Source organism: Urocitellus parryii, chromosome 16 (assembly GCF_045843805.1).
Source record: "Urocitellus parryii isolate mUroPar1 chromosome 16, mUroPar1.hap1, whole genome shotgun sequence".
NCBI lineage: Eukaryota > Metazoa > Chordata > Mammalia > Rodentia > Sciuridae > Urocitellus > Urocitellus parryii.
Genome location: NC_135546.1, coordinates 16348198 through 16360900, shown reverse-complemented (window position 1 = coordinate 16360900; position 12703 = coordinate 16348198). Strand labels below are relative to the sequence as shown.

Here is a 12703-nt window from a genome sequence, read left to right as displayed (position 1 = left end):
CAGTGATATACTAATTCAGTTGTTTCACCTTTGTTTAAAAAAACAACAACAAAAAAAGGTTGCTTTTTACAAATTTCTTTGTTTCCAAGGCGGGGGTGCAAGTCTACAATCCCAGCCGCTCAGGAGGCTGAGGTAGGAGGTCTGCAAATTTGAGGCCAGCCTCAGCAACTTAGAGAGACAATGTCTTAAAATAAAAAGCACCAGGGATGTGGCTCAGTAGTAAAGGGTTCTTGGGTTCTACCCCCATACCAAAAACAAACTAAACTAAACTTTGTTTTGCAATCATGTAATACATTTACAAGATTTCCAAGTCCAATCTATAAGGTCTCACGTCTCCATCCTGTTTCATCTCTTTCCATAAGCATTTAAAAAAAATATGGTTTATCCTTTCATATTAATTTTTAAATTGATTTTTTTAAATCAAATATGTAAAACATAAAAATTGTCGCGGGCTGGGGATGTGGCTCAAGTGGTAGTGCGCTCGCCTGGCATGAGCGGGGCACTGGGTTCCATCCTCAGCACCACATAAAAATAAAATAAAGATGTTGTGTCCACCGAAAACTAAAAATAAATATTAAAAAAAAAAAGTTCTCTCAAAAAAAAAAAAATTGTGCTAGGGATTGAATTCTGGGGCACTTGACCATTGAGCCATGTCCCCAGCCAAATTCTGTATTTTATTTAGAGACTTGGTCTCACTGAGTTGTTTAGGGCCTCGCTTTTACTGAGGCTGGCTTTGAACTCTTGATCCTCCTGCCTCAGCCTCCCGAGCCTCTGGGATGACAGGTGTGCACCACTGCGCTCAGCAAAATTGTGCATATTAATGGGGATAATGTGATGTTTTCACACGCGTCTACGTTGTGTGATGTTTAAATTGGATTAAACGTCTCCTCAATCCTTTCATATTTAAAAAGCATAATATAAACCTTCCTGTTTGGATGAACGACAGCACACTGCACACCCCCTACCTGGGTCTCTTCATTTAATAACGCACCCCAGAGGCCCCTCCTGTGGTGTCTCTAGAGTACTCACTACATGAACATGCTGGAATTGAGGCCACTCTCCTTTTGGGTGGACATTGGGGCTGCTCCCTTTCTTTGGATATTAGAGACAGTGCTGCCAGACAGCCCTGTGCTATTTCTTTTCAACTTTTGCTAGTATCTCTTTAAAATAGATTCCTGAAGTGGGATTGCTAGGTTAAAAAGAGCAACAAAGTCCTAACTCAAAAGCTAAAACGACAAAACTACTAGGAGACAGAAAAGCCAAACCATACTGTGTGTATGCACAAATAGGGAACAAGGAATCCTACCACTAGGTACGATTATAATACACCAAAAAAAGAAAAAAAAAAAGAACAAGAAAATCTGCCAAAGTTGGATTTGGCGATAGTTTTTTAAATATAAGACCAAAAGTACAAGCAATAAAAAAAAAAAAAATAGATAAATTGGACTTTACTGAAAACAAAAACCACTTCACATCCATTAGAATGACTATTAAAAATTAAACATAAAATGACCATATGATCCCGTAATTCCACTCCTGGGTATATATGCAAAGGAGTGAAAACCGAGAGTCAAACAGATACTGTAGACCAATGGCCACAACAGAATTATTTGCAACAGCCTAAACTTAGAAACAATTTGTTTGTTAATAGATGAATAAATTTAAAAAAAAGAAAGTGGTTCGTCCATACAGTGGAATATTATTTGGTATTATTTGGTCACGAAAAGGAATAGAGTTCTGATATCTGCTAGGGAGGGAAGAACCTTGGAAACATTACGAAGCCAGGCACAAAGGAACAAATATTGTAGGATTCCATTTATATTTTGTAAAAGTTCCCTAGAACTGAAGGGAAAGAGAAATGAAAGAAAAGAAAAAAGTCGATGTGTATACAGTTTTGTGAGACACTGTTAAATTCCTCTAAGAGCTATAGCATTTGCACTCTGACCAGCAACACAGCCAAGCCCGTGTTTCTCAGGGCTTCAGCAATGGAGCATGTGGCCAGACTTTTGGAATTTTGCCTGATTGCTGAAATGGTATCTCAGTGCATTTTTTATTTCTCCACTTTTTTCTTTTTTTAATATTATTTTTTTATACCTTTATTTTATTTAAGTGGTGCTGAGGATGGAACCCAGTGCCTTGCACAAGCTAGGCAAGTGCTCTACCACTGAGCTACAGCCACAACCCCTTCTCCATCTTCTTATTAATTTTTTTTTCCTAAAAATCTGGATGCAGTGGTGCACACTTATAATCCGAGCAACTTGGGAGTTTGAGGATGGCAAGTTGGAGGCCAGCTTGGGCAACTTAGTGTGAACCTGTCTCAAAATAAAATAAAAATTACAAGGGCTGGGGGTGTATCTCTGTGGTAGAGCAATTGCCCTGGTTCCCTGGAGGTGGGAGTGAGGAGTTTAAAAATTCCTTTCTAATTATGTTTGAACATGTTGGTGTTGGTTTCTGTACCCCCACCTCCCATTGGGGATTGAACCCAGGGGTGGTCTACCACTGAGCTACACTACACCCCCACCCCTTTTAAAATTTTTATTTGTTTGTTTGTTTGTTTTAAGACAGGTCTTGACAAGTTGCCCAGACTGACCTTGAACTTCCAATCCTCCCGTTTCAGCCTTCAGAGTCACTGGGATCACAGGCATGCACCAGTGCACCTGGATATAGATTCTTCAATAACTACCATGAGCGTTCCTTAGAAAAATACACAAAGATGAACAAGCTAGTGAGACCTCTGCATATTAGTATGTCTTAATAAATATGTCAATGTCATGTTTCTTGTTATAAGTTCTATTTTTGAAAATAGAACCCATTTTTTTTTTTTTTGGGGGGGGGGGAGTACCAGGGATTGAACCCAGGGGCACTCAGCCACTGAGCCACATCCCAGCCCTATTTTGTATTTATTTAGAGATAGGGTCTCACTGAGTTGCTTAGGGCCTCGCTTTTTGCTGAGGCTGGCTTTGAACTCTCGATCCTCCTGCCTCAGCCTCCTGAGCCATGGGGATTACAGGTGTGTACCACCACACCCAGCAAGAACACTTTTCTTTTGATAAGAATTATCTTAGTTGCTCTTCTGGGCAGTAAAGTTGTCAGTGTGCCCTGTCACTCTCCTCTAGAACTTTACTCACCTGAGATGTGTGATCACAAATGAAAGAAAATGCTAATTTGCCAAAGAACTGAATGATGTATGAGCTTACCTTTCCACTTAGCAACCAGCTTAGGATCTGAAATTGTGAAGTTCGGTCGGCTTCTGGATAGAATGCCTTTCCCAAAGTAGCCCTTTTGAAAAGAGAGAAAACAAAGTTCATGTTCAGTTACCCACTTTTTGTAGCTGGAGAGGAATATCGGCATTCGGGCTTTTCGCCACTCTGTTTCCCCTCTGACAATGTCACGGTGACTCGTGTTGACTTCAGGGTTTTATGTCTCTAATCTTTTGAAGAATAAAGGTTAAGTTTCAGTGCCCCTCATTGAAGTCATTACTAATGATTTCAATCTGGAAACGACAGATTGAGGGTGACAGAGACGTCTTCTCCTTTTGGTCATAAACACATAGAGGGTTGAAATAATAAAGGGGACACCCTTTATCTTCCACTATAGATAGCATAACTAACTAGAATACAGACTGAGCAGGGCCCTTAGGAAGCCACTTGCAAATGAAGGCTTTCTCTGCGGAGCTGTGGGGAGACAGGAGCTAAGTGGGGCCTTCGCATCTCACCAGCGAGAAGGCCACCCACTTTTGTATAACATCTCCAGAGAAGGCACACGAACAGAGACAGGAAGCTCATCAGTGGTGGTCCTGGCTGGGAGTGGGAGCAGGGATTATGTGTGATGGCACAAAGAACTTTCTATGGCCATGGGAATATTTTAAAACCGGACCGTGGGCTGGGGATGCAGCTCAGCAGTAGAGATTGTGCAGAGCATACACGATGCCCTGGGTTTGGGAAAAAAGCACCTAAAAAATTAAAATACAGGCTGGGATTGTGGCTCAGTGGTAGAGTGCTCGCCTAGCATGCGCGGGGCCCTGGGTTCGATCCTCAGCACCACATAAAAATAAATGAATGGAATAAAGGTATTGTGTCCAACTACAACTAAAAAAAATAATAATAAATTTAAAAATAATTAAAATAGGATTGTGATGATGGCTGTACCACTTTCTGAATTTATAATCCCCGGATTAGACATTAACAATGGGTGGGGGCCCTAAGCCACACAGCAGTCAAGCTGGTTGTAAAAACGCCACTGGTGATGAACAGGCTACGGAAAATACGAGAACACAACAAAACACAAAGCAGAGAGAGAGAAGGCCAACCACCAGCCAGCCCTCACACAAACCCATTACTGCTAGACAACAGTAAGAACTAGAACTTGACCTCATCTAAGAACTTGCAGGGCCAGGAGAGAAGCAGGGGAGGAGCCGGGGCACACTCTGAAGCCACCTCTGTCTGTCTGGGATCAGTGCCACTCTGTGGCTACGTCTGGGACTGCGATGGCGAGTGGGGGCTTCCTGTTTTGCCTATCACATTCCCACACATCCTTGGTCTTCTGTTTGTCTCAACAGTGAACGAGCTCTGACAGATGAGAACGGCCAGCCGACTGACCCCTGTCTGAGGCAGGTCTGCGTCTGCCATCTCATCACCCCCTGGGTGCACGGACCACACTGTGAGGGAGGAAGCCGCACTGTGATGGTTAGTTCGAGGGGACGGGAGGGAAGGGACGGCCTGCTCAGGGTCGGGCACCCGCTGAGGTCGCACTTACCTTCCCATACAGCTGCTTAATGTCCTCGGGACTCCTCACAATCACGTTGTTGTTGATTATTTCTGCGCGGAAGATTCTGAATTTCTTAGGATCTTGGTCCTGACCAAGAGGGACTGGCAGTGGAGACTCGTAATTCTCATACACCCTCCTTTTCCTCTTTGGGGCGTGGAAAACTGCTTCTGCCATTCTTCAGGGCAACTGTTCTTTAAAGAGCAGATGAGGAGGACAGTCCATCAGTAGTGACACTGATCAGAAGCACAGAGCCAAAAACTTTGTAGTCTGTGCTAAAACCAGCATTTATGGGCTGGGGTTGAGGCTCAGTAGTAGAGCGCTTGCCTAGCACTCATGAGGAACTGGGTCGATCCCCAGCACCATATAAAAAAAAAAAAACCTAAATAAACAAAATAAAGGTATTGTGTCCATCTGCAACTAAAAATATATTTAAAAAAAGCCCAGTATCTATAAAGTGATTAATTAAGAGGCATGGAATAATAAAGAACATGGTATAAATTGAGTGCAATGGTGCACACCTATAATCGTAGCAGCTTGGGAGGCTGAGGCAGGAGGATCGAAAGTTCAAAGCCAGCCTCAGCAACCTACTGAGGCACTAAGAAACTCAGTGAGACCCTGTCTCTAAATAAAATACCAAACAGGGCTGGAGATGGGGCTCAGTGGTTGAGTGTCCCTGAGTTCAATCCCTGGTACCCCTCTTTACCCAACAAAACAACACGGTACAGCTGGGCACATCCTGGCCACTTGGGAGGCTGAGGCAGGAAGATTGTAAGTTCATGGCCAGCCTGGGCAACTCAGTGAGACTCTGTCTCAAAATAAAAAAGTCCAGGGATATAGCCCAGTGGTGGAAGGCCCTGGGTTTGGTTCTCAGTACTGCAAAACAAAACAAAACAAAAAACAAGGGGCCAGGATTGTGGCTCAGCAGTAGAGTGCTTACCTAGCATGTGCGAGGCCCTGGGTTTGATCCTCAGCACCACATAAAAAAAATAAAATAAAGATATTGTGCCCAACTACAGCTAAAAAGTAAATATTAAAAAAAATAATCAGGGCTGGGGATGTGGCTCAAGTGGTAGCGTGCTCGGCTAGTATGTGTGAGGCACTGGGTTCAATTCTCAGCACCACATTAAAATAAAGATACTGTGTCCACCTAAAACTAAAATAAAAAATAAAAATCACAGTCACCAGGAACATTTTAATCCTCAGAACTCCAAGAAATCATCAGTTTTCTGTCTATCTACAGTGAACCACACTGAGGCTTAGTGACACGCTCAAAGTCACCGTGCTAGGTCTCCTGGGAGCAGGCACAACAGGGTTTTTGCCTGTAAGGATTATCGTCATTGTTTCACTCAGCACCTTCCTGGGGCTCCTAATATTCAGAGGTGCTGAGGCTACCAAGATAAAACCAAGGGAGACCTTGTCCTCAACAAATTAAACCTAGTGAGCACCTAAAATCTCTTAAAAGAGGACCTTAAAATCTAGTTTAGACATTGGGCCAATCAGCTCCCAGTTTAAAGTAAGTCAGAGAGAGCAACATGGGTGGGGGTGGAGTGCCATCCTATGAGTTGAGCGCCTTGTACACTCCAGAGGCATTTAACTCAAAAGTTAATCACTGGCTCAAGGAGCAGCGGATGGCCTGTCACCAGGTAAGAGACAGGAACCTGCTGTTCCCTCAGCATCGGATCTGGACTGGATTTAAACTGAGAGCTCAGGCAAGGCGGATGAATGAATGTGTGAGTCATACACATATTTAACCTGCCAGACTCCAAGCCCCTCTCAAGGGACAAAAACGAACAGCTCACTTAGGTGCCCATATTCCACACCAGCACCTATCAGGCAATGGACGAGGGCCTGGGACATCCAGGATGTGGCCACAGCTGGGGGGAAGAGGGGGTGAGCAGCTTCGAGGTTTTCACGACCACTAAGAAGAAATTAAAACCCTTGTCCAGTGCGTGAGGATGCCTTTGTGTTAGTGCTCAAGGAAGAAGTTGTGGAATGAAATGAAGACACAGAAAAACACAGTATGAAGAAGTAGAAGAATTGATAAATCGATTACAAAGAAACTAGGAAGTCACAACCCTCCTAGAATTGCCAATCTGTTCTAGCAGCAACATGCTAGAATAATTTTTCTTTTCTTTCCTTTTCCTGGGACCTCCATCCCTAGTCCTGGAGACTGAACGCAGGGTCTCACACATGCTAGGCAAGCACCCTAACAGTGAGCTGTATCCCCAGCCCTTTTTATTTTATTTTGAGACAGGGTCTCGCTAAGTGGCTGAGGCTGGCCTTGAATGTGTGATCCTCCTGCCTCAGCCTCCTGAGTAGCTGGGATCACAGGCATGAGCCATCATGCCTGGTTTAGAATAATTTAATTACTAGTTAAGATCCCTCAATGGGATACATGCTGAGCATCACTGTATGTACTGATGCACATACCTATTGCTGTGTAATGTTTATGACAAAACCATGCCTACTGTATACTGATGGGCAAGGATATTGTGACTAAGCTTTCACTTTACTTGATGACTTAGGCCACCACCCAGGCCAACTATCACGTCTAGTACTCAACTGAAGAAAAAAAAACATTTTATTCCAAAACTGAAAATAAACAATGCTGTGTTAGCATTTCTGAAGCAGGATGTTGGTCCCCAGTAAGGGAACTCTTAGGGACTTCCAGGAACAATCTGGACTTATCAGATTGTCAGGTTTATCACTGAACCTCTGTTCAGTTCTTGCCTTGTTTGGTTTTCTTTTTTTTTTGGATTGCTGTCATCTGCTTAAAAAATCAAGACTGAATTATGAGACTGATTTACCGGATCAAAATCTGACAGTGGAAACCTGGGATTCGGATGATTCTAAGGCACCACCAAGTTTGGGGATGGCCGCTCTCTGAAAACTCCTTCATATTTAAATCAGTCAAATTTTGTGTACTTCAGCTATGTCAAAGCAATGTAGCTGAGTCCTAAGATCAATGATCTGCAGTTAGGAATATTGGTTACTGATAACTGGATTTCTCTGGAGTATAACTGCATTCTTGGTAATATCTTAAATATTCTCCACTTCTTGATAAAAATTAATTACTTCCTAACAAAGCCCTTGTTTATTAGAGATCTTCAGAAAACAGAATGAACAAGATACATACAGCTAGACTCTATATTCACTAGTTCTATATCCATGGATGCATCATCCCTGAGATGCAGGAATAAAAGTGACTATATGGTAAATGTGTACTGACATTCTCCCTGCAGACTCTTGTCATTATTTCCCCAACAGTAAGTTTAACTACCATTCATATAGAATTTACATTATATGATAAGTGCTCTTGAGATGGTTTAAGTATATAGAAGGTTGTGCTGAGGTTACATACAAACACGACACCACTTCATAGAAGGGACTTGAGCATCCTCAGATTTTGGTATCCATTGGGGTCCTGGAACCAATTCCCTGTGGAAGCCAAGGGAAAACTTCACTAACCCAAGACAAGGGTCCCTGGAAAAAACAGTTAACCTCATAATCCAGTTTCAGGGTGAATTGTGCCTATGTACTGTGTTCAGTGGTGCACGCCTGTAAGCCCAGCAGCTTGGGAGACTAAGGCAGGAGGATCACATGTTCAAGACCAGCCCCAACAATTTAGCAAGGTCCTAAGCAATTTAATGAGACTATCTCAAAAAATAAAAAGGGGTGGGAATGTGGCTCAGGAGGGTTCAATCCCCGGCACCAAAAAAAACAAAGAACAAAAAAAAAGTCCTGCCTATGCGACAATAAGATGTGCATCAAAACTCTGGCTCAAATCATGAGTCTTTCATACATGCAAGTTGTCATTGTTGTTCTATGGCCTTGCACAACCCAGATTCTTCATCTTCAAATTGAACAGGACTGCAGATCTGTGAGGCAAGTCCTCAAAATGTCAAATATAGTCAAACATAGGGGGCACATCCCTGTAATCCCAGCTACTTTGGAGGCTGAGGCCGGAAGACTGTAAGTTCAAGGTCAGCCTGGGCAATTTAGAACCTGTCTCATAAGAGACTGGGGTTGTGGTTTGGTGGAATGCTTGCGTGGCACGTGTGAGGCACTGGGTTTAATCCTCAGCACCACATAAAAATAAAACAAAGCTATTGTGTCCATTTACAACTAATAATAATAATAATAATAATAGATAAGTAAAAAGATCTGGGGATGCAATTCAGTGATAAAGCACCTCTGGATTCAACCCCTAGTACCACCAACAAGAAGTCAAACAGAGAGCCATCATATGATCCAGTGATTCCACTCCTATGTGCAGATTCAGGACTGACAACATATGGCAAAATTCGTACATAAAAGTTCACAGCCGTATTATTCATCATAGCCAAAAAATGGAAGCCATCCAAGTGTCCATTAACAGATAACTGGCTGACAAAATGTGCTCTATCCATATCATAGAGTATTATTTGGCCATAAAAAAGGAAAAAGTCCTGGTACATTCTACAACATGAATCAGCCTTGAAAGTGTTATGCCGAATGCAAGAAGCCAGGTACGGGACTGGGTTTGTGGCTCAGAGGTAGAGTACTCGCCCAGCATGTCTGAGGCACTGGGTTCAATCCCCAGCACCTCCTAAAAAAAAAATATAGATATTGTGTCCACCTGTAACTAAAAAATACATATTAAAAAAAAGAAGCCAGGTACAGAAGATCACATGAGACTATAAATATGAACTATCCAGAAAAGGCAAATCCCTGGAGATGAATTAGTGGTTGCCAGGGACTGGGGAAAGGGGAATGAGGAGCCATGCTAATAATATGGGATTTATCTTTTGGGGGGGGGTGATGAAAATGTTCTAAAATTAGACTACAATGTAATAGCTGCCCAATGCTGAATATATATAGTCAAGCAAAGGGGGCACATATATTAAGACCATTGTGTGTGTGTGTATAATTTATTTATTTGTGATGCTGAGGATCAGACCTGTACCATGCGCACACACGTGATCTGTGAGAACTGCGATCCTCATTTCAAATCACAGACAAGGAAAGGGAGGCTCAAAGAGGACAGGTCATCTATACCCAAAGCCCCCACTGCTCAGGGACATAAGAGGGAAGGCAGGGAGGGAGGGCATGGTAACTAGACTGGGCTAAAGAGGAAGCCTGTCTGAAGCACGGGAAAATGAATAGGTAAGACGGGGTCAGTAGCTAGGGAGTTTGCAAGCAAAAGTTGTGTTTGTTGTTGCTGATTTTCTGGTGCTGGGAATGGAAGCCAGGACCTTGCACATGCTAGGCAAGTGCTCTACCACTGAGCTACCTCTCCAGCCCTTTATGAGACAGGGTTTCACTTAAGTTGGCCTGACTAGTCAGAAGCTTGTGATCCTCCTGCCTCAGCCTCCCAAGCTGCTGAGATTACAGGCGACTGGCTCAGTACTATTCTTATTCCCAATGTACAGATGAGAAAAGTGGAAGCGGGGGCTGAGTGCTCCTATAAAGGATTGTTACTTTTCATTTCCCAAACCCCAGCATGCCTGGGTTAAGTATATTTACTTTCTATCAAAAGTAAGCGCCTGTTCTTTATTCTTTCTTTGTGCCAACAACTTGACACCTTTTAGAGGCTGAGTAAAAGCCTATCCAAGAACAAATGACAGGGGAGGAAATGGTTCCACTTAATTTTTTCCAACCCCCTAGGACCAGGCACCAAACATGCCTCCCACCCAGCAAAGCTCTCTGTCTCCTGATTTAAAAACACCCAGCTCCAATTGCAATACCTCCTGGGCTCAGGGAAACAAGGATGAAAGGGATAAGGCAAACAAATCCTGCCTCTGGGGAGCTTTCAAGTTAGAACATAGAAGACACATCAACAAAGGACCAACCTTTGAAGGGTGCTGTCAGAATTAAATGGGTAATTTAGTGCAGAAGGAACCTTACAAGTCCTACCACTTGGGATGTGCTCACCAGATGGCAGATGCAACTGCAATACACAACTGCGCAGAAGCCACACTCTGGGCAGCACCACTTTTTGCCTTCACTTGTCCCTTTGATGGTTTCCTTGCCTTCGGGTCCCCCTCGCCCCAACCCCACTAGAGGCTGAGTCTCCTCAGGGGCACAGGCACTGATGGACACCCCAAGCCCCTAGTGCAGGACAACGCCCAGTGTCCCCACGAAGAACCTGAAGACGATCAGAGACTCCTACCCAGAAGACCCTTACCATAATGAGGCAGAACCCCCCACCATATTTAAAGCACACAAGTTTCTCTTTTCTACCAAAAAAAAAAAAAAAAATTAAAAAACAAAAACAAAAACCCTCAACGTGGGATGGGACTTCCTATTTCTTGGGAGACCTAAGTTACTCTGTCTTGCAAAAACGAAATGTGGCCGCGCACTTGATGATGATGATGTCACTTCTGCTTTTGTAAAACCTCAGACTAATCTTAAAAAAAAAAAAAAAGATAAAAAGCACTTTCTGTGAATTCAAGGGGGAAAAAAAATAACCTCTTACTTGACTCCTATAAAAATGCAAAGCTCCAAGCCCCCCCCCCCCGCCTGGAACTTGCAGCCAATAAACCTTCCAGAAAATTCCTGGGGTGTGCAGGCTCCAGGGTCCCGCGTGACACCGAGCGCTACAGGTGGGACGTCGCGCTCCAAGCCCGGCCGACCCGGGAAATCGGCCTCTGGGCCCTTTCCGCCCTCGCCCTGGAGGGCTTCCGTAGGAACCCTGTCTCTTCGGGATGCGGAATTGGCCCACCAGACTGGGCCGCGGCGCTGCCCGCGTCGCGAAGCCGCCAGCTCCTCCGGAACCTTACCTTCCTCAGCGCCACGCGCTTTCCGTTACCTGGGAACGCCGGCCGGGGAGGGCGGGCCGACGCCGCTGCCGTCAAGCAGCGCGGCCGCAAAACGAGCCGAGTGCGCAGCCGCGGAACTGCGGCACGCCCCGCCCATCCCGCCGCGGTCTTAGCGGAGTGCGCCTGCGCACGGCCCGAAGGCGGGTGTTTTCTGCACCCACGGGGCTGCGAGCGGAGGCTGCAGCTGAGGCTGCGTGTCCCGTTTTCCATGTCTCTTTCCTTGGCGTCGTGCGCACGGCCTCTATGCACAGATGCTGTTCTCCTTGATTCCTCTCATCGATCCTGCAAGAGTCATTTTGCACCCGAGATACGAAGCTATCTGTGTAATGTCATAAACTTCATTAGAGGGCTTGTGGCCCTTGGGAACCAGCTCTGGGTGCAACACGCGGGTCGTAGAGCGCATGTGCATAGATAGCTACATCCTGGGGAGGGGGGTGCTCTCTCTACTGGACACGAGACCAAAGCCAGGGTGTTGTAGTTGTTTTGTGCATCTTAACCAGGACCTCAGCCCCAGAGGCCAGCCTAGTTAGAATCTCCATCTTTGCCCTCATTGACTGTGATCTTGACCGAGTGACTTGACTTTGTGACCCTCAGTTTTCTCTACTGAAAGTTGGGTGGTCAGGATTATGAGAGAGGGCCACGCACGGGACCTGTACTAGTTATTGCTTACCTGGTTATTTTCAAGGAGGCCCTCATGGGGGGTCCCATAGACACCTTCCCACAGTTGATTGACAGGTTCTCCAGCGCACAGATCTGAGACGACCCTGGAGGTGGGTGATTAACCCTGGAGAGATTCATGCAGCTGAGTGTTGACCACAGACTTTTAAAATTCTGGATCTTCTCCAATGTCCTTTCGCCTCCAGATCTTGGCACATTGTGTGGTCACTGCCTGGAACATCTTTCTCCCTTCTGTTTGCTACAGTTATTTCTGGGCATCCTTTAGATTTCAGCTCAGATCTCTCATCTCTTCCAGGAAACTTCTTGCCTTTTCACACCTGCTTGGGGGAATCTCTGTGTTCTGCAATAGTGTCTGACACAGCCTAGATTGTTCTCTTTTGCCGAGCCTCCTTGACCAGACTGTGAGCATGATGTGGCATTCACTGGCTGCTTTGGGCTTTGACTGTGGTAGGCTAGGA

The 12703-nt window shown here is 44.8% G+C and overlaps 1 protein-coding gene across 4 annotated transcripts in view; it reads right to left on the bottom strand.

Moving 5' to 3' along the window:
- Tsen2 (tRNA splicing endonuclease subunit 2) overlaps nt 1-11609 on the bottom strand; it is a 31902-nt gene extending 20293 nt beyond the window's left edge. The window contains exons 1-3 of one of the 4 annotated variants that reach the window (XM_026383038.2): nt 11529-11609; nt 4756-4958; nt 3198-3279 (exon numbers count right to left, since the gene is read on the bottom strand). In XM_026383038.2, coding sequence (XP_026238823.2) covers nt 3198-3279; nt 4756-4941 — 268 coding nt within the window. In that variant the 5' untranslated portion in view covers nt 4942-4958; nt 11529-11609. Of the gene's footprint in view, nt 1-2590; nt 2695-3197; nt 3283-4755; nt 4959-8128; nt 8151-11528 lie in introns of those variants that run through there. The other 3 variants (XM_026383039.2, XM_026383040.2, XM_026383041.2) reach the window with 3 other exon arrangements.
- Nucleotides 11610-12703: the final 1094 nt, after the last annotated feature.